The sequence below is a fragment of the Fundulus heteroclitus genome, chromosome 14 (assembly GCF_011125445.2).
Source record: "Fundulus heteroclitus isolate FHET01 chromosome 14, MU-UCD_Fhet_4.1, whole genome shotgun sequence".
NCBI lineage: Eukaryota > Metazoa > Chordata > Actinopteri > Cyprinodontiformes > Fundulidae > Fundulus > Fundulus heteroclitus.
In genome coordinates this window covers 16,545,115-16,570,958 of record NC_046374.1, presented here as the reverse complement: position 1 = coordinate 16,570,958, position 25,844 = coordinate 16,545,115, and the positions used below count along the sequence as shown (strand labels likewise).

General features: G+C 41.5%; 1 protein-coding gene and 1 long non-coding RNA gene across 4 annotated transcripts; one reads left to right on the top strand and one right to left on the bottom strand.

Annotated features, from left to right (window-relative positions):
• Nucleotides 1–786: 786 nt before the first annotated feature.
• On the bottom strand, nt 787–24,738 carry ntn5 (netrin 5). 3 transcript variants are annotated; one of them, XM_021322666.2, is made up of 8 exons: nt 24,582–24,719; nt 17,147–17,240; nt 15,234–16,696; nt 12,452–12,661; nt 9,388–9,537; nt 5,828–5,878; nt 4,469–4,549; nt 787–1,848 (listed from the first exon to the last, which is right to left on the bottom strand). In XM_021322666.2, the coding sequence occupies exons 3-8, from the start codon at nt 16,684–16,686 to the stop codon at nt 1,280–1,282; spliced, it is 2,514 nt and encodes an 837-aa protein (XP_021178341.2). In that variant the 5' UTR covers nt 16,687–16,696; nt 17,147–17,240; nt 24,582–24,719; the 3' UTR covers nt 787–1,279. The 3 variants fall into 3 exon arrangements, with proteins under 3 accessions (XP_021178341.2, XP_021178340.2, XP_012730241.2); XM_021322665.2 differs by lacking the exon at nt 17,147–17,240 and having other exon boundaries at nt 24,582–24,738; XM_012874787.3 differs by lacking the exon at nt 17,147–17,240 and having other exon boundaries at nt 12,473–12,661; nt 24,582–24,717.
• Nucleotides 7,576–23,604, top strand: LOC110369290. The gene is made up of 3 exons (XR_002428897.2): nt 7,576–8,704; nt 11,446–11,570; nt 23,255–23,604. It is a non-coding gene; the product is annotated as an uncharacterized LOC110369290 (long non-coding RNA).
• Nucleotides 24,739–25,844: the final 1,106 nt, after the last annotated feature.

The following is a 25,844-nucleotide window of genomic DNA, read 5'->3' as shown; positions in this document are numbered from 1 at the left end:
AACACTTTTAGGTGTGAGTACATGACTGTTTGTCAACTACATTGTAATTCACATACTTCATTTTCTTTCCTTTTTTGAGAGTGTTGAGGCCTGGATGGAGGTAAAAACACTGAAAATCTGAATAATCTTAAAACACTGAAAAGTTAGCTGCCAGCAGGGTTTAAGGGCGAGTGGGTCTCCCAGCTGAAAACAACCTCCGGGGGTGTGCTGCGTGCTTGCTCCAAGCTCTTCAATCAGCAAGTCTATTTTTCTCTCTTTATTTTCAATCACGAGCATCAACACGGCAGCGCAGCCAATCCCCGACACCGCCGCTGCCAAAACATGGCCGCTGCTCAACAAATGGTAGCCCCTCCATCTGTCCCGATAGCCACACCCCGCCACCAGTTCCCAAGAGCCATGACGCCATAATGGGAACAGGAGTCGTGACGACAAAGGCGGACGGAGGCTTTTTAGATCTGTATCTGGGCCCCCTGAAAGGCCGTTTGAGGATTAGCATCTACGGTCAGAAAGCCGGAGTTGGTTTGGCGACTGCGTCAAGGAACGGATCAGAAATGAAGTCAATTTCCTCAGCTTCAGCTGTGACTGACTGTCATCGTGAATCATGAATGCAAAAACGAGGTAAAACCGTGAACAAGCAGGAGGCACAAACACATCTGTGGACGGATCTCAGAGCAGATCGTGTTTTTCACCATTTAACTTTTTCATTTATTCAAGCAAACTTTATCAAGATTTTTTTTTCACAATATAAAAAGCATATGTTGTGTTTCAAGCAGTTTGAAGACAAAATTGAAACAAAATGTTTATTTTATCAGCCTTTAGGAGGACAGGCTTCTAATTCGAATCATGACGATCCCTCCCAAAAAAAACTAGTTATTCTGTTTTATGCCCAGATTTCTCTTAAATGCAAATAAATAAAATCTGATTAAAAACAATGGAATTTGCAAGAAAATATACAGCATAAGTTTTCAGTGTTTATTTTGTAATGGGTTAAAAAAAATCATTCTTGTTGGGGGAAAGCTTTAGTCGTCGATGAACTTTAGTAATTTTGTGCAGGACTGGAGCATGACAGGTCCTCCAGTAAATTCACAGAGCAGCAGCAGCAGTTGAAAGCTAAACCAGATGTGTTTTATGTGGAGGGATGTTCCTCTGGGTTTTCGTCAAAATGGACGAATAAGTCCAAACTTTCTACTAAAACCTTCAACAGAGTGACAAAAAAACCCTGAACGATAACCGTCTTTGCCTTTAAATAATTTCTCTGTAGTTGTAAATTGTTGTTTTATTAAGGGTTTGGAGTTGAACACGCCAGAGGAGGGGTGGAAGAAGAAGAAGAAGAAGGTGTTGTCTCCGCGGGTGTAATGTCTGTGCCGGTCCGAGGCTCGTCCAAGTTCACGGACTGTTTTCTGTCACTGCGAGGGCCGCCGTCTGTCTCAGTCAACAGGTGAGGGGGGATGTATGCAGAACGTGTCTTTGTGTGCTCCCTGCCCCGGGGGTGGTGGCTGTGTGGGGATTTTGGGGGACAGCGGCCCCTCTTGTCCTGCCCCCGGAAGCCCCTGAGCTTGGGACTCCAGTGTTCCCGCCACTGGAGGGCCAGTGTGGAGCGGTCCGCCACCAGCCGACTCTCCTCCGGAGCCCAACTCCGCTCCCCTTCCTCTGCGCCGATGAGGAGGAATGTCCGGCCCACTTGGAGGGGGGGGCAGCCGCAGCTGAGGTCACGGTCGGGAACCCAGAGGGACTGGGGGCCCCTCCGGACACGGGAGGTGGAGCCTGTCCGGAAGACGGTTTGTACTGCGATGGAGAACTGCCACCAGGGACCTGAACGCTCCATCCCTCTCACTTGCACCTTTAGCACTGACAAAGAAACAAACACGTTAAAAGTAATGTTTCACGATTACTAAAAACACTTTAAGTTCACCTGTTTAGTGACCAATGTCTTCCTTGTTTCATAATCTAAGTTAACAAACTTTTATGTAACTAATTTTCCTTGTTTTTCTTCATTTATGGTATGTGATTCCAACGATTTTACATGTAGATTTTCTAATTTCAGTTTACTTTTTTAGGGCAAACACATCTCTGCTAGTTGCAGATGAGCATCTGTTTTCATCAAACTTCTGCCGTGGGTATTTTTTGCTCAGGAGAATCAACTCTTGAAAATAAGACTGTGCCAAGAAGGATTACCGGACACTGTGCTATGGAGAGGCAGGTGGTTTTAGTTTGAGTGATTTAGATTGACATAAAGGTTGAGAATATGGAGAGAATTCTTTTCAAAATTATTGCAGACAAAAAACCACGTTTCAAAAATGGAAATCTGGAAAAATTGCTCAACCAAAGTAGAGATTTTGAGAATAATTTACAATGTGTATGCAAAAGTTGAACCAACATTTTTTGCTCTTTGTTACTTTTTAAAAATTTTTTTGTTTTTCGGAGGCTGAGCATTCTTTTGCATCACATTTTTACAGATCTCCACTCATCTGGGGGCCAGGCTTCCGCGTTTCTTTTGGTGTCCGAGGATGTTAGCGACAGTATTTCTCATTTCTATTGGTTAGCTAGGACACAAAGTTAAAAAGTCCTTCTTTTGGTCTGTGCTCGCCTAAGCAAACATAAAAACACAGGACGCTGAAGTGAAGAGAAGAAACAGTCCAATAAATCAAGTGTAATACATGAAGTTGAAAAATACCTATTGAGCAATCTGGCAAATCCTGCTAAAATAAATAAATACTGTACAAAAGACAACAGGGGCAGACACTAAACCACATTTTTTATTTTTCAGCGAAAAAACTCTCTTTCTCCCCCCTCCACTCTCTCTCTCTCTCTCTCTCTCTCTCTCTCTCTCTCTCTCTCTCTCTCTCTCTCTCTCTCTCTCTCTCTCTCTCTCTCTCTCACTTCTTTGTAAAAAAGTATCTGATTATTTATTTTAGTTGCAGGCTACTAAAATAAAGTAGCTTATGGTAATCATTTCGCTTTAAGTCCAAACTTTGACTAGACCACTCTACTGCTTCAGTCTATGTTTTTGGGACCATCAGAGCTGGACTTGCTGCTGTGCTTCGGAGTACAGTTCTACTGCATAGCCCAAATGTGTTTGGGCTCAAGGTAACAATTGATGGTGGAAAGGTAGAAAGGAGAATTTAAAATCCCATTCATTGGGGCACATCTTCCACATCCTGAAGCATCAATATCATCTATATTGCAACCATCATTATCTTAATTCAGTGTATTGACCTTATTTTACAATACTATACTACTTTTACAGGAGATGTAACGAGCCGCAGACCGTTCAAAAAGTGTTGCTTTTGTCTCATTAGTCTCCAGAAATATTTTCCTAAGTCTTGGGGATCATCAAGAGTTTTTTTTTTTTTGGCAAATTTGAGATGGACCTTTGTGATTTATTTTTTGTTTTTCGCTTTACAGCTCTTCAATGGAGACAGTTTGGGCCCAGTGGCTCATTAGTGAATCACTGACCTTAATAGGAAAGGGAAGCCAGTGGTGCTTTAGATGTTTTTCCAGGTTCCTTTCTGACCTCCTTAATGGGTTGACGATGCTCCCATGGAGTAATTTTGGTAAGCTGGCCATTTCGGGTATTATTGACCACTGTTTCATCTTTTTTCCATTTGAGGATAATGGTTCTTACAGTGGTTCACTTCAGTCTTAACCTGAACCTTTGAAATTACTTTTCTAGACTGATAGATATCAATGACTCAGTATCCCATCTGTTCAAAAGTCCTCCGGGTCACGGCATGATGTGTTGCTTTTTTAAACCTCTAGGTTACTTTGTGTTGTCAGACAGGTTCTGTTTAAGTGATTTCATGATTCTGCCCATCAGGCAGGAATCAGGCTTGTGAAATCTTATGAAAAAAAGTGTTTAAAAACAGTTATTTCATGATTTGGAAAGGTGAACAATTGTTGGTGCCAACATGTCATGCAACCAATTATTAGTTTTATGGACCATTACTTTAAAGTCAGGTTATTTTTAGCCGCTTTTCTCCCTTTAATTAAAAAAAAACAAAACATAATTCAAACAGTTTTTCACTTTAAAGGTTGTTAAATGAGCTGACATATTAAGTGTAAATAAAAAAGGTAAAACACAAGAAGTCTGTCAGGGGGTGAATACTTTTTTTACAGGATGGTACTCATTCTTAATATTTTGGGGTTGTGAAACATCCCTCTGTTTCCTAGATATGACTGTTGTGTTAAATCAAAAAGTCTCCCTGAGATTTCAAATAAAAGCTCAATAAGTTGCCTTTTACCCAGCTGTTTTTTTTCCACTGTGACCATGTTGTCAATAATAAGACACAAATTATTTGAATCTGGGAGGTGTATAAATGCCTATATTTCATCTTTTGGATAGCACTTTTATTTATTAGGCATGTAATAAATTATTCCTCAGATTTCTGAAACAAAGAGATCAGAAACTCTAGAAATTAAGCTCTTTAATAATTTTGTTTTAAACAAATAAATATAACCTGAAACCAACCGTAATCCTTGAGACAGTAGGTCTCCAGGTTCATCCGGACTTTCACCTCAGAGGGCTGGCAGTAGGACACACACTCCTCCGCTGCAGGAAAAGAAAGGGAGAAGACAGAGAGAACGCAGCGAGATGAGAGGCCTTCACTTCTCCGCTCAGACATCAGCACACGTCTTTTAGCCCAGTTACAACACGGCTGCTTCCGTGTGTCACGGGATCCGATTCCCAGCTGCGGCCCGCCGCCCGGCGGGGGGTTTGTTTAAGCTGCCATCCGGAGGGACTGGTTCCCTACTTTAGTACGGGTTAAAGCAGCCCAAAGCAGTTCAAGGACCAATCTGTTAGGTGATAAAGCTGCTGGTGTGTCTGGGAACAGATCTGATGTCAGCCGAAACAAGAGACAAAAACCGTGACCCCCCTCAATGCTCTCCTGTCCCTCATTTCATGTTCTTCTTTAACTTATAATGCTTCAATATTGCGTGCAAGAAACTTTCTTCATTTTTAAAGTAATTTAGGATCCTGTAGATTAAAACCACACAGACATGTTTGTGATGCTTTGACTGGCCTGTACAGATTTCTGAATTCAGATTTTTTTTTTTAGGTTTGACCTGCCAGTTATGATTTTGTCTTATTCTAAATCAATACAGAAAAGAACGGGTCATCTGGTGATGCATTTAAAGACGAAAAAGAATAATGTTTTTGCTTTTAATGCAAAATGAACAAGAACAAAAACACCTGTATTTTTTCTGCATTTGTCGTCTCGTTCAAAAGTAAGAGCTGATTCAGGGAAAGTTTGAATTAAAACACGAAAAAAAAAATCAACCCAAATGCAGTCTTTGAAAGATAGATGTAAAGTGGATTTTGTTAAAAAGCAATTGCACGATAATCTTTATCGTAATTAGATTTTAAGTGAGACATTCTTGTACAGCTTCAAATCTGTCATGATCAATATTCCACTGGACTTTCTTAAAGTCTTAAAAAAAATTAGGCTGCTATTTTTGGATTTTCCAGAAACTTTTAACTCTGACCAGTGAATCAGTGAGACACAAACCGACTCCTAAACTCGATGGATTACATGCTGTTGGGATCAGGTTCCAGAATTGGAGAATAAAGAGGCAAAAAGTAACAAAAGTCTGAAGAAAAAAAACTTACGGGATGGGAAAAGGAATTAGCCTGTGATAGAAAACTATCGCAGGCTATAAAAATATAAATTTAATTTAGTAGAGGGGGTTACTATTTTCAGAATGGTAAGGGTCAAGTGTTGTATTTACAGTAGCTATATTCAGAAAAGATTTTGAATTAATCTGTAGCGATTAGAAATAATTCATTTATGTAAAAAAAAAAAAAAAAAAAGCTTTGTGATTTACTCACCTATGCTGTACTGAGGCTGGTACACTGGGGTTGGAGCGACCTCCTGAATTCCTGCGAGCATAAACACAACGTCAGACAGGTGTCAGAGTCAGACAAACCTCAGGCTACCTGCAGGAGCTGTCACTTTGTTGCAATCGTGTGTTTTATAGGTGTTGTGTTTGAATGCCCTGCGGTGCACGGCACATGCCTTCACACAAGATAAGCAAATATAAAAAGGGCTGAGTGTGTGGTCCTTTTATGGTCTATAAGCGCACGCTGTAAGGCTAGCTCAAACACACACACAAACACACACACACACACACACACACACACACACACACACACACACACACGGACGTAAATCTTACTTTCAGTAATTTAATAAGGTAAGGCTTTCGCCTCTTGTATAGCTTTGTCTAAAACATTAAACAGAGACTAGTAAAGCTAGACACTCCTTAAGTCTGTGTGTAAAATTCAGGGGTGAAAATTAACAACTTGGGGTCTGCCTGTACATTTCACAGACTTCTTGTAAAATAGTCCTCACATAACGGCTTCCCTAAATACGTTACGTCCTGTGTCATGTCTTCGACACAACGGGGCCGGTGACACCAAACACCCTTTCCTTCAAACTTAAAATGGACGTGGTGTGCATTTGGCCATCCCACCATTAAAGTCAGTGCACAGGATATAGACAGTTACATTTAAGTCATTAGAACCCTTCTTTTGTCAAAAGGGCTCAGGATCCAATATAGTAGCCACCTTTATTCTACCAGTAATCTATTTTATTTTTGTAATTTACTTGGATGATCCTAAAGTTAGTTAAACTCTCACAAATTAAATGAGGGAGGAAACCCCATACATGCAACAGTTTAGGAAGAACTGCTAAGATCACTCGGGAAAAGTCATTGAGGAAAACATACTGAAGATTTAGTTGCATAACCATTTTAAGATTAACGTGGAAATGTTTAAAAAAAATGGGTAATATGTAAAAAATATTTTTTTTTTTATCAACAAACACAATCAACATATCGTGAACCATCTTTAGGAGAACCCAGCCCAAATACATTCCAGTTTTAAGCCTAATTCGTTCAGGTTTGAACCCAATCTCATTAACCAAGACTGTGTTTTACTCCATGGTGACAACTGTGTGCATTTTGTTTGCTTTAGGGTTGCTTTATGTATCATCTTAAATTCAGAGGTGCAGTGACTATAAAACTACATAATTGGTTGTGATTTGCGCAGTGACAAAGCCAAAATAAGCCAAGCCAACTTTATTTATAAGTACTTAAAAAACACTCCACTGATAAAAGTTCTAAATTAATCATTTTAAAGGACAATAAAAAGAAAAGGTTAGACTTTTCCTGGACACAATAAAGTTTAATAAGGGCATCCCTTAACAGTAGCATAAATTTTGAAATTTTATGAAATTTATTCGAAATTATTCGAAATTTATTCGAACATGAACATGATACAAATATAAAAATAAAATAGTGCACAGTAACAAGAAGTGCATAAGAAAGAAGAGAAAATACAGATTTTTGTTTCAGTTAACATATCATGCTCAAAATGGGGTAGGAAGAAGTGAGAACTTATAAACTCCTACCCCTAAACACTTGAGACTTTAGAGTCCTACTGTCATAAAAAAAAAAAAAATCAAAATCAAAGTGGCAGTTTGAAGTAACAGTTACTAATATTTACCTATACATTTTCCCATTTTATGCTGGTTTATCTTTCTAAACCCTTACACCAAGTTATTATCTTCAATACACACCTTATTGCTTTCTGTCCCCATGTGTATATCTATTGAAAATTACCTCTTTGTACCTGCATAAAATTCAGGAATCTGTTCATTGCGCTGTTTTTTATTCTATTTCTGTACATTTAGCTTGTTAGCAAGTCATGAATACGGGGAATTAGCTTATATTAAATATTATCATGTTTATGTTTTTCTACACATAAAAAACCCAAGAAAAAAAGTTATGTTTTCTCTGTATCTGTATGGATTTGCCTAAAACAATCAATAGAGTCTATGTTTTACTTTTGTCAAAAATACGTAGTCCTGACTTGTGAAGCATCTGAGCTAGCATTCGATGAAACGAATGCATGTAGTTTGTAAAAACATAAGGAATCAAAGATAAAATGCATAAGATTGTTTTATTAATATTTATCTGAGCTATCGTGAGAAATCAATGTTAAGAATCGGACAGGAGTGTGTGATTTTCTGTGTAGCAACATCGTTAGCGTTAGCAACTTAGCAGCGTTATGCAAGCTAACATTCAGTTAGCTGCCTTTTCGCTTCCTTTAGGCAGCATGGCTAACAGCAAGCTGGTGGCTAGATGCAATATTATGTTGCTTTTGTGGGATAAATCTCTGAGCCTCCTGATATAAATCCTGATATAAATGTCTGGCAGGAGCTAACTTGGACTTTAGACTCATAGGAGATGAGTTAAGGTGTCGGGGTTGGCAGTGGGGGTAGAGGGCTGCTATACATAGCCCCGTGATGGTCTGGCAGTAAAAACAAACAAGGTTTTCTTTCACTCACTGCTTTCAGTGGGAGAGTTATGAGTCTTAGCACTGCTATGGGGGTGTTCTGAGCCGGGAAACAGGTGTCAAGGTCCTTGCTTCTGGCGTCCAGCGTCACCTGATTGGGACTCACAGAGCAACGCTGCTCCTGTACTTGTTGGCACCTGGGTGATTAGCTGGGACTGTGCGTGCGGATTATCGCTTCGGGCCGATTTTTGCTGCTGCGCAGGCAGAGAGAGGAGTGGCAACAATCCTTTTGATCTGATGCTGATCTCTGATCTGCGAGAGATGAGATTTCCTTGTGTCGGTCAGCTCATGTTAACGCTGCTGTGGAAAACCGGCTCCAAGGATGGCGAGAAGGAGGCGCTGTGAAAGGTTCAGCTAAGTTAACCTGGATGCAACCTGCTCCTTTTTTATCGAGCTTGTATTTGGTACAAAAATGTTTCAAGACTTAAATCATGGCTTAAAACATAAAACCGTGAGCAAATATTGCTAACAGAAAAATCAAAGAGGTCTCTTTGCCAGATAGACATCTAACTGTTAAAACTAGAAAGTGTTAGTTTAGCTTAAATAAATTATTTAGTTTTATGGCAAACATATTATTTAAAAGGAAACCATCAAATTTTATTTTTCAAATATTAGTTAGGCTACAGGAAACAACCATAAGTTTTTTTCCCCCCAGAGCAGTTAATTAGATAAATATGCAATATCTTATTGTTTATTGTATGATGGAAGAAATAATTACCAGTATGATAATCACTTCTCCTGATATTTAATAAAGGATTTAAATAACTTTATGATAGCTTAAATAAATTTAAACCATGAGTAAATGAAGCTGAGGAGAAAAAGAAAGCTGTCGTATAAATTATTAAGAAGATGAGGCCAGTTTAATACAAAAAAGACAGATTTATAGCCAAAAAGAGGAGAGTTTTTAACTATAATACAACTACTATCACTTTGACAGCCTTCACCAAAAATGCCACAAAATTCTGAGTGTTTTGACTAGTCTCATTTTATCACATTTAAAAAAAAAAAGTGTCCCTCAGTGCCAGACTTACGTATGCAGGGCCGCAGAGTGGACTTGCCCTGTTTGTATCCCGGAGCACAGCGGTTGCATCGGAGGCCGGTCACTCCTTCTCGACACAGACACTGACCCGATGTTTGGTTGCACCAGCGGCCCACAGCTCCCAGAGGGTGGCACTGACATGCTGGATTGCAAAATGACAATATGGGGTTGCATGCAGTTAATATTGAACAAAATTAAAACGGATTTAAAAATTGGTGATCTGAGACCAACATCACCAAGGCTCAAAAACTGTGGTTCAGTTTTTCTAATTAAAGCAAAATGTGTCATTGTTTTTACAGGCGGTAACTAAGTATGGGCCAGTTTCCAGCATCAAGGTATTATTTCCCTGAAAAAAGACATAAAGGTTATAAAAACTAAAAAAAAATCCATCACAATGTTCCAAACATTGAAGGTTGGTTGAATAGGAAACCAAAGTTGATGTGTTTCCTGAGGTTTCTCTGGTTTTATGGAGAGTAAAGCTGCACTGCCCCCTCCCCCACCTGTTGCTGCACAATACCCTCCATTTGGCTGAAAGGATGTTCCCACACTGTCCCTTTGTTTACAACAAAGGCAAAGTCTTTTTTTATGTGATGAAAAACACAGACATGTATTTACACTAATGTCATATTATAAAGAGCAGAACAGCCAAAAATGGTTAATATCCTATACAATCAGTAAATACATTTTTTGCAACTAAATTCAGTTGGGTCGATTTTAGCATAAATCTGCATATTAAATAAAAAAAATATATAGTCCAGATATGATATTGCTGTAACCTGGAATAGCCTTGAAATAATGTTTGCACTTGGTCTTTACTTGGGCTAATCAAAGCTGGAAAAACAAACCAGGCTGTAAAGCAGAACAATTAGCTGCGATCTCCTAATGTGTCTCCATGGTGTGACTAAGTAAAAGCAATTTATAATGGTTTAGGGGAAAAAAAACAAAAACAAAAGACAGACAGAGCCCATCCTGAAGTGGACGACGAGTCAGTGGATTCTGGTTTAATCCCAAATGACAGCAAGCATCTGTCCTTAATGTGCGTCCTTGACTAAGACAAAGTACGTCCCTGGGACACCAGCGAATCTATTTTGTAGCCGTCTCGATGGCTAACAAAGACAAATTCCTCCTTGAAAGCTAACAAGAAAATAACAAATCTTGACACAGAACCCGTGTCGCTCCAGTGCCTTTTGAGAGGATGAACAACATTCGGCCAAATGAAGACAAATGCTTGTGCCCTAACTCATTCGTTTCCTTTAGAATGAGGCTGCAGCGCTGCTTTTACTGCCCAGTTTACACAGCAAAGCCTTTTTTTTTAACCACTTCAATCATGGGACTGAATGAGAGAGGACAGATGGGAAAAGGAAGGTACACTTCAGCACCTCTGGTCACGCAGGAATAATTTTTACACTTATTATGATTCCTAACAGCCTGACTGTGGAAAATAAAAAATAATGTCCCCACTTGAATGGTTACGCAGGTGATATATAGCTTCGATTAGGTAATAAGGTATCAAATGAATTCGCTTGTTTATGCAGTTCCATGAATAAAAAGTGGTGAAATATGAGCTTATTTAACCCTGGCTTGTCAAGCCTAGAGGGGCCCGTTAACGTTATATATGATATATTAGGCTGCTGGTCAAGTCCCAATGCGAGTGTACCAGAGGCGTCAGTCGGTTGTGACCGGTCAAAGGTCAGCTGTCATGGCATATGCCGACCGGCGGTAACGATGGGGGTGCCGGTGTCGGCCCAGCAGGAAGCTTTTTGTGTCTGCATTGCTAACAGGAATAGCTGTTCTCTCTCTGACGCTGCAAAACCTTCGTAAACAGAAGCGCCAACACAGTCCGGTGGTTCAAGGAGAACGTAGATCGGAAATAACAAGTCCATATGGCTCGGTTAAATTGTCAGGTCTTTCTAATGTAAAAATGAGTCCAAGATGAATAGATTCCAGTGACAAAAATGCTGAAATTTTGAAGGGGGAAAATGAAAACATGAAAATAACGTGGCGGGCATAAGTGTGCATACTTATACCCCCTCTTTTTTTTTTTTTTTAGCAGCAATGTCGTAATCGAATCACACGAGAAAGGCCAGGATCCACAGAGAGCTTCCAAAGTACCAGAGAGGTCTCATTGTCTAAAAGGTACCAGCCAGGAGAAGAATGCAAAGTAAAACCAGGCAGGTAAATATGGCACGAGTAAAATTTAACTGTTCTTTTCGGCAACGTGGAAGAAAAAGACCTGAGCAAAACTGGTCAGGGAGGCTGCTGAAAGACCACCAGCGACATTTAAGGAGCTGCAGAAATGTCTGATTTCTGATTTTAAACCATTTTTATTAAGAAAGTTTGTCTTTGATACAAAATAAGAAATGTATCTACAATGTAAAAAGAAAAATAATTATTATCTGTTTTATTTACATTTCATTGAGAAATTACATGCCATAAATTATTTATAGCCTTCTGAATTATAAATAATAACAACTATATTGAAATTACAGCATTTTGCATGCTTCTAATGGTATTTTGATGATTTATCTTTTTGTGATAAGCTCTGAGTGTTTGAGTTTTAAAGGCCTCCTTGGCATGACCCAAATCTACATCACCATCAGATATATACAGCGGGCTTTTACGCTGCTTCAAAACCTTTGTATACCAGTGAGATGAACCATGTTGGTAAATTCAGGTTTGACTAATTCCAACCTGAATCTGGCAGGGGTGCTCGGGGTTTAGTGTAAATTCCTCTGACCCAAAAGGTCTGAGCGCTGTTATAAAATCCAAAACTGCTTCAACAGAGCATTTGTTTAAGCCTCCGTGTTGTGCCTCCATGTTATTTCAGTTTTTTTTTCTTTTCCCCACTAAAAGATTTGAGTTTGTTTTGTAATTGAGCTTCAAATGTCACGGCTCATATTCAAGGTGTACAAAGTTCTGCAAACGATTTATGTTGGTCTCGTTTTTTACGTATTTTTCATGATTAAAAATTATTTTACATCCAAAAAAAACCTTTGCAGGCCCCCCTCCCACCATCACCCCCCCCCCCCACACACACACACATGACAAGTACACACAAAAACCGTATAGTGACTGACGTTGACAGGCCTCGCGGTGGTTGAGCGGTTTGTTGGTATTGCGGGTGTATCCGTTCTGGCAGTACTGGCAGTGGCGCCCGGCCGTGTGGTGCCGACACTTCAGGCACACTCCTCCGCTCTTCCTGCCCGACTGCTGGAACACCTCCATGCTGAAGCGGCATTTGTTTGAGTGGCCGTTACACTCGCAGGCTGGACAAATGTAAAGAGGATAAACATAAACAATTCACCTGACAATAAGGGCTAATATTCACACATCGAAAGTCACTTCAATGCATGCACTGTAACATTAAAATGATACCTGGACCGAGCCGGCCAAGTGCGGTGGCAAACTGACTGGCTAAATAACACCTCCACACCACCAGGGGGCCCACATGAGTAGTAGAAGTGTCACGCAAGTCAGGTTTAAAAATGTATATTTTCTTCTTTGAGTAGCACATCAATATTTTATCAAACTCAGAGCCTTTGTTACACTACAAAAGTATTTTTGTTACTAGAATTTCTTTCACATTTTGTTGCCTTATGACTAAAATCTTCAAATCAGTAATAGGTGTGAATCTTTAACATTGAATGTGAACCCTATACCCACCATAGCGACGGTGGCAGCATTATGCCTTTTTTTCCCGGGCAGCCCCTAGAAAATCAAATCTTTTAGTCTGCAAAAGGCTTGAGAACAGGCGGAAGTTCCCCTTCCTGGAGGAAACGACTCTAAACCTACAGCGTGAGCTGGAATCAAATAGTTCAGTTTAAAGTTTTTTCATGCTTTAGAATGGCCTACTCAAAGTCCAGACCTAAGTTCACCTAAAAGTCTGTGTCAAATCTTTATGTTCAAAGATGCTCTCTATCCAACCTGAATTAGTTTGAGCTCAGCCTAAACCTCCGCAAAGAGAAATTATTCAAAAAAGTCTCCAAATGTGAAAAGCGTTTAGAGACTCTCCTCTAAACACTTGTGAAAATATTATTTTACAAGTTGTATGCAGGGTATAGGCAGCAAAACCCAAGATAAAAATGTAAACCAAGATAAAGGTTGTTTGTTTTGTTTGGCATAATACGTTTTTACTGCTTTTCCCCACTAAATATACATTTTAAACTAGATGTTTACAAACACTGTGTAAAAGGACACATTTTTTACTTCCTCGTGGATATTACAGTGAAACAGAGTAAACTTTTCCTCTATTAGGCTATTTGCTGAATTCTGTAATACTAGAAGATATTTATAGTATTTATATTTATAGAATTTTATAGAATTATTCCTAACTTTCTTTAAATTCAGAAGTCTGAATTCTCTAAGAAGCCAGAAGCCTGGAGGTGCCATGTTCATCTGTTCATATAACTGCACAAATAAAATTACCTGATGAAGATGCGGCTAAAGCTGGTAAGTGACTGTCCCTGTATGGAGTGAAAGATGTGCTGATATGACGTCCCTCAGACAGAAAAAAAAGTCTGGTACCCCAAATGCAACATAAAAAGACACATTACAGTTTATAAATAAGAAGAAGGCTTTCTTTTTTTGAAAAATATCCCGTGTCCCTTGGTCAGATGAAACCAAAATTGAAGTGTCCGACCCTGATGACAATTGTTACATTTCAAGGAAATAAGGGGGAAGCTTGCCAGCTGTGCGTATGGGGAGGTAGCATCATGTTGTGTGGCTAAGGACTTTTTGGAGTGGCCCTCACAAAGCTCTGACCTCAGTCGCATTTTTAGGCAGACAATTTTTCAGACAATTTAAGGCAGAGAAGATGTGAGCGCACAAACAAGGAATTTTACTTCACTTACACTTTGCTCTCAATGAAGACATTTTCAGTACAAATGTACAAAAACGGAAAACAGAAATATTTATAATGTATAGATTCTGTAAGACATGGTTTGACTGGTGACAATATGCATGTTATCTATCCAGTCACTCTGGCTGTTGAGTCTTTATCAGATTGATAGCCAGGGGGAAGAAACTGTCTCTGCAGCAGCTGGTTTTAGCCAAACAGCGCTCTGCAGCGCCAAACTGAAGGTAAACATCTAAATTGTCTGTGTCCAGGATGTTTGAGGTGTGCAGAGATGCTAGCTGGCTTTTTCCTGACCCTAGACCTGTACAGGTCCTGGATCAAGGGAAGGTTACCCCGATTATCCTCTCTGTGCATTACAATTGGGCCAATATTCCAGCAAACTATAGTGAGAGGCTTCTGGAAGGAAACCCAAAGCTTTGTTATAAGCCATACAGATTAAAAGAAGAAAATGTATGTAAACTAGATCTACTTTTGCTAATTCTAGGTCACATATAGCAGGAAAAGTTTAGTCTGCATTGAGGTCAGACAGAGAGAAGAAGAGATTCTGTCTTTTGAAACAGAGCGTGTAAACATCTGGTTGCATTTATATCTATAAATAGTGTCAGAGGTCTAGAAAAAACATTTTCTTTTCATTTTTTAAAAGAAAAATTCCAAAAGAAATTGTACAATGATACTATCATTTAAAAACAAACAAAGGAATAAGGCAAAACCTTTGTGTTTCACCAACGTTTCCAGCATTAAAAAGTAGCAAATTTGAATTTTTTGTAATTATTAAACCAGCTACAATTATTTTTTACTGTTTATCCAACGTAATTCTAAAATCCTGTGTTGTTAGATGTTTGTTCTATCAGCAGTCTGGAAAACAGATGTTAGAAAAACCGATCCGGAAACTATCCCAGCAGACAGCGCCTGTGTGGCCAACATTACCACCTGGCACCTGATGCATTCCCTGGAAGTTGCTACACTGATTTGGCAAGACTCACCAACACAGGGGTTTGGGTGAGTGGGCGTGGCGCGATGCCACGGCCTGTCAACATAGAAGTCCTCACACACGTCACAGTCCGGGCCCGTTGTGTGGTGCTCGCACACACACACAGTGCGACCAGCGTCGTCGCGCCGGCACCTGGAAGCGTGTCCGTTACATTTGCACCTCCCTCCGACTTGCAGGTCGGAAATGGCCAGTGGAGGAGCTCGGACAGGGACGACCATGCCGGAGGGAATCCTCAAGTTTTGTCTTGTGCTGGGGTTGTTGTTCCTCCTCTTCCTCAGTTCTCGTCCGCTGTTGCTCCTGCTCCGCCCCTCGACCGTCCAGGTACAGCCTCCGTTTGGGCAAGGGGCCCAAAAATTGTTTTCCTTGTTGCGGTTCCGCTTTCTGGTTTTGCCCCCTTTCTTTGGCGAAGCGAGTAAGTCTGTGCCAAAGGTGTCTTCGCCTTCCTTGCTGGTCACATTGTGGCCATCTTGACCGTGACCTGAACCTTTGCGATGGTCCTTCCTACGCTGCTTGTCTAGCCGCTCCTCTTTACTCTCCCTGCTTATCTTATCTGAGTTTTTTCTGTCCCTGTCAAAAAAAGCCAGTGTATTATCCCTTAACTTGTCCACCTGATCTCCAGTGTCACTCTTTATGTCCGCTCTCCACTTCAGGACCCCGGTTCGTTTCGCGTCGTGCACGCCGTCATACCGTTCGGTTTCTTCCATTTTGTTGACCACCTTCGCGTTGTTGGAGGGTCTGTGGAAGATCACCCGGATGTCCGTGGCTGTGACCCAGTCCTGGAGGGTGGGGCTGTAATCAAAGTCAGGAGAGGACGGGCGACCATCCAGAGTGGAGAAGGCAAGCACGGTGCCGCCCCGCTGCCGCTGCAAGGGCCGAGGGTCTGAGCAGAGGGGCTCTGTCTCTTGGTGTCTCGTTTGGGCGATGGTCTGAGCGGGTTGCTTGAAGTCCTCCAGGCAGTTGCTGGAGTAGTGCTGCATTGGCCTCCAGGTACGCCCGTGGTCCATGGATTTGAGGAAGGAGATGGAAATGGGGTCAGAGAGCTCCCCCTGGCTGCAGAACTGCAAACTGATGTAGGTGATCTCAAAGCGGCGGCCAAGAGGTAGGGTGAAGACCCAGTCGCCCGCGTCGGCGCCTCCACGAGCCCTCCAGCAGGTCAGGTTGTGCGGGTTGTGCAGGTCCGTGAGCGTGGTGATGTTGGGGTTATTGTCGGGCCCGTGCACGGAGTGGGTGACATTGACCGGGACCCCGTACGCGGCATTGATGAACTCTGACAGGCAGTGTCGAGGACGGCCATCTGGGTGGTAGCAGGGCTCGTGAGGCGACGTCCAGCTCAACGGGGTGTTGGAGAAGGAAGAGGAGACGAGAGAAGGAGGGAGGAGGAGGAGTCGGAGGAGAACAGGAATGAGAGAGATGGAGGGGGAAAGGGAACGGGGGCGGGTCATCATGTCATCGAGCCTGGGGGGAGAAGAAAAAGAGCGTTTTTAAAGAAAATCCATGAGCACTGCGAAAGAAAAGAGAGGCAAAGTGATGGATTTACATTTGAAGCATGGGAACGAAATCTAAGATAGACCACCTGTGCCTTTCATGGAAAACACATGCTATCATCACTTGCACCTTGCATGTTTTCTGCATGTGCCAGTACAGAACTCATCACATAAAGACATGAACTCGAGCTTCACAGCGGTGTCGCCACCAATTTACGCCCGTAGCCTTGACAAGCTTTGGGAAAGTATCCATTTTTTTAAAGCCCGTTCAAACTCAAAAGGAGCACGGGGAACGGGTCGAGGGGAGCACACACCCGTGAGGTATGTCCGTAATGACAAAAAACATGCCCGACAGCTGGAGCTAAACCCCGCGCTGGCCCACATCCATCACGTTTATTGCTCTCTTTTCAAATCGTTTTACCCTTGGTTGGCTGTGGAGGCTCTGAGAGGCCCGGGCGTGAGCAGTGGGCGCTGTCACGGTGCAGAGGAGAGGACATGAGAAAAAGGAGAAGGAACTACACAAGGGAGGGAGGAAGAGGAGTTAGAGATTAGCTCTTACGTTGGCTGGAAGTGATTTATGGACCGAGAGGCGCGTTTGACTTGAGCCCTGCTTTTGCTACTTCCGTGGCGGAAAACAAACACGGACTTGTGTCTGTCCAGAGTGTGAACAAATCCCTTCTTATTTCTTACAACTGGTGACAACTGTAAATTACTCCTCTGTCAGGGGCTGGATGATGGTAGAGCGCTGTCGCTCTGTCATCCGGGCAAAACAAACAACCCAACGGCTCTGTCGGGGGTGGAAACAGGGGTTTTCTTTCGTTTCTTGCAAATAAAACGCAAAAACTGTTTGCTTCAGTTGAAGTTAATTGCAAACATATTCACACCCAGTACATTTTTCCCAAATTTTGATCATGTCACAAGAGCTAATCTATCTATTTCATGTGGCAGAAAAATTGGGAAGTTTTCACTTTTCTTTTACACTCAAAACCCATTACACTGATGCTCCAAAATGAAATTCAGTTCAATCAGATGCCTTCCAGGTCACCTAATTAATAAACAGTGTCGACCTGTGTGTCACTTAAACTCGGAATAAATCCAGCTGCTCTGTGAAGACCGCAGACTTTTTGCTAGAAAATGTGAAAAAAATGTGGGGAAGTTCAAAGCAGGTTTAATTTGGTAAAGAATAGCACCAGCTTTGAACATGACTGACATCAGGTCATCCTCTCACGGTAACTATGGAGGAACTGCAGAGTTACCATGAGTTGATCTATCCACAGGACAAGTATTTTCCTACACGCAGCAGGTTAAATTAATTGATTTAGCCTGTTTTAAACCAAGAAAAAACTAACAGAAATGAAAAATACATTTTTCAAGAAGGACAAAAAGTAATTTCTTTTTGAAAAAGAATAACCCCAGTTTGCAGTCTTCCACGGGCCTTAAAAGAAACACACCCCGCATCTGGAAGAAGGAGGTCTAATCAGATGAGACCTAAATGTAAAATTTTTTTAACTAACAAAAACTAAGACTGCACATCACCCTGAACACACCATCCCTGAGGAGAAGCACGGTGATTTTCTTTAGCAGGGACAGTAAAGCTGATCAGAGTTGATTAAATACAAAAAGCTGGGACAAATACTGAAAAATGCGCCACAATGCGAAGAGAAAATGCCTACAGCAAGTGTCCATTCCACAATATTTTGAAAATCTGTTTCTTAGTGCGTGCCACATTTTCAGATCGTTCTTTTTGCATTAAACTATGTGCCCTTATCCTTCCACTGTACAATGATCTATTTATTAATTTCTGTTGGCATAATACACAGATTTCTAATAAAGTATAAATACATTGAAATTTGTAGTTCCAATGTGGATAAATACTTTCCAAAAGCTCTCCGATCCATGTTTGCACAATATCTACTTTTTCTTAAAACTCTTTTGCCATTTGCTTCCCCCGTCTCTCTCTCTGCCCGTCTATCTTCTGTCACCTGCCCCCTTCATTCTGTTCTGGGAATATTCTTAACTGCTGGGAGATTGATGGCGTCCTAACAAGCGTTTGACACTGACAGCAAAGTCAGCAGGGCAGCATAAACCAAACTCGTAGGGAGAGGACCGGGGGCCAGAGAGCCTCTCCGGCCTCGTCATCCCGCTCAATTAGCAAACCACCGAAATCCGAGGCTTTCCTGGGAGACCACACATCACCGAGGGAAGGGGAGGGGGGGGTGGCTGTGCCCGAGGCCAGGGCACCTCCACACTCCTGCGCTCCTCGCCTCCAAAGGCGGCGCCCAGCTAAATCTGGTTGAGGACTAAAGTTTTGTGCGGTGGTTCGGGGTGTTGCTCCAGGAAACACGCAGTGATGAGTGGTCTGACTGTGACCCTGGTTCCACAGAGCCACATTCCTGAAGTCCAGGATGCCTCAGCTAGCAATTCCTGGCGTGTCGAGACATGCCCCCCCAGGGAACCTGAACGCACCGATAAGAAGCCGGACTTATAAGTTGTTGGGTGATTAATTAGCTCTCTGGTGTCGGTACCCTGGTGGCATTAAAATAAAAATAAATAAAAAGGGAGGCAGGCGGCATCAAGGGAGGCAGAGCGCCGGGAAAAAGCTGCTGAAGGATTCGTTCTGGACGGGGGAACTTTGAGCAAGATACAGGAGTCCCACAGCATGCACCCGCTCTCGTCTTTGCCACATTATAGGACTAATTAAAAGCACTCGGCCACTACAAGGGATGGATCCAGAGCCTCTCCTCTTCCAGAATCAGATCAGCTAGATACGTATCCTAAAGATCAACCGCATTCTTTATAAAAAAATGTGATTTAGATAAAACCCCATAAGCTCAAAATAAGTTGTAAAAACACCTCAACAACCTCCTCAGACACAAACGTGACCATTTTTTATGAGACTCTGCCTGAAACTGAGAGCGTTTTGAAGCATTGCAGCTGTAATACATCTTTGAGAAAGCTCAAACAGTGAAATAGTGGTGTGATGAGATCAACTGCGTCTCCGGCGGGTGATCTGTGGAGGCAGCTATGCTTGGCCAGCGAGGGGCTGGAAAAATACTTGCTGACAACCTGGGGGCATGTTTACGGCGCAGTCGAACAGATGCGAGCGAAGGCGGGCGACGCCGGAGCTCGTGATCTGGAGTCCTCGTTAGTTGTTAAATGTTATTTCGGAAATGTATGCCAAAATAAAATAAAAAAATAAAAAATAAAAATCCATAGATGACATGATGAAAAATTATTAAGAAAACAGCATAGCCAAAGTAATGAGATGATGTTTTTGTTCTCTCTTTTCAAATTCACTGTTCTTTAAACTTTTTCAGGGGTTACTACATAAATTTACCTGCAATGCATAAGTAATTGCTGTAAATTATACAGTGTATTAAAAGTCCTTGAACCTTTTAACATTTTGTTACGCTACAGTCCCAATCCACTCCCAAAACTGGGAATTTAATTTGACAAAGTGTGGGAGGACACTGATAGATTGACTTGACTGCATTTTTTAAAATGAATTCTTTAATATTATAGAAATAAAATTTCATAAATCGTGGCGTACATTCAAATCAGTGCTTTACTTTGAATCCACTCCTGTTTCTGAAATTACAGCAGAAAGTCCCCAGCAGCTTTGCACATCCAGAGACTGAAATCTTTGCCATCTCAAGGAAATTAACTCCAGACTGCTCCATGGAGGACCAATAATCTTTGAGGTACCCGCTCTACCACTACGCCACACACCCGACGACTTTTGTTTTTTGCAGATTTGCTCATATTTTCAATTCTTGCCACAGATTCTCATTTGGATTTAACTCTAGATTTGGTTTGACTGGGCTATTCTAACCCTTGAATATGCTTTGAAGCAATCTCTCATGGTGCTCTGGCTGTATGCTTAGGATCATTATACCTTTAAATTCTGACAAGACAGAAGTAGTAATCTTTGGACCAGAGTCCTCAAAATGTTTTACTTCTTAATCAATCACTTAATTTGGATGGCATTATCTTGGCCTCTGGTAATGAAGTAAAAAAAATCTTGGTGTTATTTTTGACCAAGACATGTCATTTAAATCCCATATTAAATAGGTTTCCAGAGTTTCCGTTTTTCACCTTCGTAATTTTGCCAAAATTAGAATTATTCTGTCCGGGAGCGATGCTGAGAAACTAGTCCATGCATTTGTTACTTCAAGGCTGGACTATTGTAATTCTTTACTATCAGGAAGTCCACAAAATGCAGTTCAAAGTCTTCAGCTGATCCAAAATGCTGCAGCAAGAGATCTGATGAAAATCAACAAGAGGGATCATATTTCTCCAATTTTAGCTTCCCTTCATTGGCTTCCTGTTAAATCAGGAATATAATTTTAAATGTTCCTTCTCACGTATAAAGCCCTTAATAATCAAGCTCCATCATATATCAGAGCTCTGATTATCCCGTATGTTCCTAACAGAGCTCTTCGCTCTCAGACTGCAGGTCTGCTGGTGGTTCCTAGAGTCTCTAAAAGTAGAATGGGAGGCAGATCCTTTAGCTATCAGGCTCCTCTCCTGTGGAACCAACTCCCAGTTTTGGTACGTGAGGCAGACACCCTGTCTACTTTTAAGACTAAGCTTAAAACTTTCCTTTTTGACAAAGCATGTTGTTATAGTGACTTAGGTTATCCTGAGCTATCTCTATAGTTATGCTGCTATAGGCTTAGGCTGCTGGAGGACATCAAGATCTAATTTTTTCACACTCTACTGAGTTGTCCTGCTGTTTGTGGTTATTTGCATATTTCTTAACTTTATGTTCTCTCTGTCATTTTTCCGTTCATAATAGGTACACCTGGTCTGGCATTCTGTTAGCTGTGACATCAACCATGCTATTACCACATAACATAGAAAGGATTCCTGGATAAATGTTTGCTTCTGTACTTTTTGTGTCTCTGCTCTGTCTTCTCTAACCCCCAGTGAGTCGAGGCAGATAAACGTTCACACTGAGCCTGGTTCTGGTTCTGGTGGAGGTTTTCCTCCCTGTTAAAGGGGAGTTTTCCTCTTCACTGTCACTTCATGCATGCTCAGTATGAGGGATTGATGCAAAGCCAAGGACAATGCAAACAACTCTCCACTGTGGCTCTACGCTTTTTCAGAGTGAATGCTGCTTGTTAAGACTCGATGCAATCTGCTGGGTTTCTTTAGATAGGAAACTTTTTGACTAATCTGTATGATTTGACTGAATTTGACTTTGTAAAGTGTAATTGTTCTGAATTTAGCTCCATCTCTCTTCCTGGTAACCCTGAACAGCTAAACCTGCAAAACCAAAATGATCTCCAGCACATGATGCTGCCACCGTCGTGTTTTGCAACAGGGATGGTGTGCGTGTTCAGGAACTGTTGGTTTTCTCGTTTTGTACGTAGGCCGAAGGTTCAGTTTGCACAAATCTGACCAATTATGTGTTGGTAGATCACATAAAATCCTGATAAAATTGTTGAATGAGGGAATGTTATTTGGCATATTACTGTAATTATCCAAAACAAGCCATACTTTAACTTGAATGGTGAGTCATCTTTTTATGGTTTCTACCACTCGAGTCCTCTTCTCATTGCCACAATCCAGCTTGTTCGGATTTTCTTTTTGGGAGAAACCCGTCGAATGAGATTTCAACGCGCATCGGTGCTTCTCTCGCCACCAAACCCAGCAGAATTGTGGCGTTCTCCGTTTTTTTTTTTTTTTTTTTACCTGCTAAGCTGCTGATGATCTCCTCACACTCTCGACTTGTGTGCCTGTCGTGCATGACTCAAACGTCCTGCTCAGCAGATGAGCTGGATTTGGCCCGTCTAACGCATTTTAACATTCCTCGTCATGGAGCGGCAGCCCTGTCCGGTCGCACTGAAAGCAAGCTCAAGCTGCTCTCCTCCAATGTTTTAGATTTCTGCAGACCAAATGATCTAAACAGACAGGAGCTTGCTCAGTTTAATGAGACAGAAGATTTCCCATGGTTTTACACTGCAGCTCTGCTCCAAGACTGGGAGCCTTAACGGATAAATCTGATCAGCTCTCTCTCTCTCTCTCTCTCTCTCTCTCTCTCTCTCTCGCTCATGTTGCATTTGAAGCTGCACCTGTTGGCACATGTTCCTACACTGACACCTTTGTTAATTTGCGATTGTTCTCAGGCGGGTCAGAAATCCAACACTGGACCTCTGGGTGAGGAGTGGGGCGGCCGAGCGAGCTGTCCGTATATTCCCAAAGTGCATTCCGACTTCCACCCGAAGCGGATTCCAGGAGCTCTGTTTTAGGTGTAATAACCTAATTTTAGACCAGATTGTGTCGACGTGTCGCTTAAGGACTCGTACCACCACTTGGCGCAAATGCAGGAGGCCCTCAGGGGTGTGGGGCCCACCGGCAGCTACCTCCAGATGCATGCACTCGGCCATCATGAGACCAACTCTGCACTGACCCATGCCGGGGCTTTCCTTACTTTACTTTTTAACACACACAAAAAAAAAAGACACATGATTATATTTAAAGGCAGGTTTCTTCCCAAATACCCCCCTCCTCTTGTTCTTTACAGCCTCACACAAGTTGGCAGGAAGGGCTCCACGGGCCCCCAGCTCCACATGATGAGACCAAGAAACAGATGGAGATGAAATCATTCGGATTCCACGTTGCAGCGGAGCCAAAGACAACTTGTGGGCGAATGATTAAAATCAAATAAGCCTCATGGTTGTAATTTTGTGTCAGTGAAATTGGCAGGTTGGTAATTAAAATCAGAAACACCGCAGGGCTGACTGAGGCTGTTATGAGACCCAACAAGAAATCAAAAGCAAAGCAGCCAATCAGCAGCTAATTTATGAGCAAAACAATGTGTTTTGTGTAAAGAGAAGGTTAGAGAGAGAGAAAAAAAGCAGGGTTTGTTTTGTGCATTTGCATTCCAGCGCTGTAAAAGAAAAAAAAAATAAAGTTGGGTTCCTCCTCAGAACAAGAACGGCCTGCAGCCACACGGGGAGTGCGCCCTAACCCCGGGACTGGAAGCGGTTCGTTAAACGCAAATGTTTATCATATTTAGTTCGGATTACTTTGGCAGGAGCTGAGAGTGAAAGCCCCGGGAAAGTGCGCCTAATTGCACTTGTTGAGCAGAAATTGGCTGCAGCCAATTAGCTTTATCGCAGAGGGAAAGAATAATATTTACTCGGCGAGGCTGGATCAGGCTGATCAAACAGCCTAAATCACACGGCGTGTTTGTTGTTTCAGCATTTAGGATGAATTACGGTCAGCTAATAACCAAAAAAGTCTGGGATCTCTGGTTCTAGGCTTGTTAGATTTTATTGTTGTTTTTTTTTTCTTTTCTCATTTGACGTTGCCGACGAAACACATTTTAATTATTCATTCTAAAAGCAATGTAGAATAAATTTAAAACAAATGTCGGTGTCAAAACGTTAAAAGTGACCCAGCTTTGTTGCAAGCTTTTAAAGGGTAAGGCAACATTTAATGGCGAAGTTTACATGCATTTAGCTTAACTGTGTATTCAGCATTCTTAGATATTTTTTTTTTAGAATTAGCGAAACGATAAAGATATAATAAGAATTAATAATGCTAATAAACCAAGCAAAAAGTTAGAAAAAAATACAATTTACAATTTCTACTCCACAGTTTTTTCTATTATTTCTATTTTGTAGAATAAGCATTGAGCCAAAGGATTATCCTAACCAAACATTAATTTGGTGGCAATAGTCTCCGTCTAATTTCTCTACGTTTTCTTCCATTTTCCGAACATGCGTACTTTTGCCGCCGTGCCCGTCCGGCAGAGAGAAAAGCTGATAAAAAAAAAAAAAAAACATTTCACATCCATCACACTTTTTCAAGTAAAAAGGTAAGAAAACCCAGCCATAGAAGCTCACCATGTGCGTCTCCAGCTTTTTTTTATTCTCCTTCTCCCTCTGCTCCGGCGGCGCCTCCTGATCACCGAGAGCGGCGCAGCAAAGTGTGCGCACTTTGCAGGAGAGGAGCGCACCGAGCGAGGAGAGGGGGGCAACCCGCCGGGTGTAAGGAGGGAGGAGGTGGAGGTGGAGGAGGAGGGATGAAATTAACAGGACAAGATGGGAGGTGTCTCTCTTTACGCCAAGTGAGCCAGGAGGGTCGAGCTGCCGCACCTCTGACTGGCGCACACGCAAGACTTTACATCAATAAATCTCTGCTCAGGTCTGAAGTCATGGACTTAAATCTCCTCTGTTGAATTTCTGCAGAGTGTGCGGAATAACGCACTTGCAGCCGACATTTCCCTGCATTTTATTTAGTAAATCTCTGTGTTGTGTTCTGCAAACAGTTGACGAGAAGATAATGTGGGGAACTAGCAGATGTTGCTGTGAAAATGCATTGGTGAGATCTGCAGAACGCCGTAAATAACGGAGCTTTCTGAGGAGAAATATCACTCTTTGCATAGGTTTGGCTGCTATAATTAAAACATAGATGTAAACTGCAATCTGAATAATGAGCGTTACGCATGTGCATTTATCCGATCTGCATTATATCCCACATATTTAGCCTATTTGTACTTTGTTTGAGAGAGGAAATATTTTATCCCATGCATTCATTTGTCAGACCCCTTCTAACTCTCTTATGGCCGCAGTTTCTTTCTAAATTCAGCTAAATCAGCTTCAACAGGAAAAAAAATTCTCCAAAACAAACCTAGTCCTACAGAAATGTGCTTGAATACTTCTTCTTGAATTTTTTTTCTCACATTTTATACAAATTCCTTCTATAGTAATTACGTCTTACAATGCATACACACATACAGTCACCCAAGCACACATGAATACATACCGCACCCACCTACACCCACTTAATTATAAATAGACAATAATAATAAAAATAACAAAATAATAATAATAATAATTTAAGTTAAAAAGACAAATAAATAATGTCTGTCAAGGGAAAAAGCCACAAAAAAGGAGAACAAATAAGTTTATGTGACAAAACACAAAATTGTTGCGTAACTGAATTTACATATCCACCCCCTTTTATTTAGATACCCCTAAATGACATCCACTCCAACCATTGGTCTCACTCATGAGGTCACCAAATTAGTAAATAGGGTGGATTTGTGTATAGTTTCATTTCAGCTATTTAATATCAGAGAATCATGTGAACAAACAGCACTATGA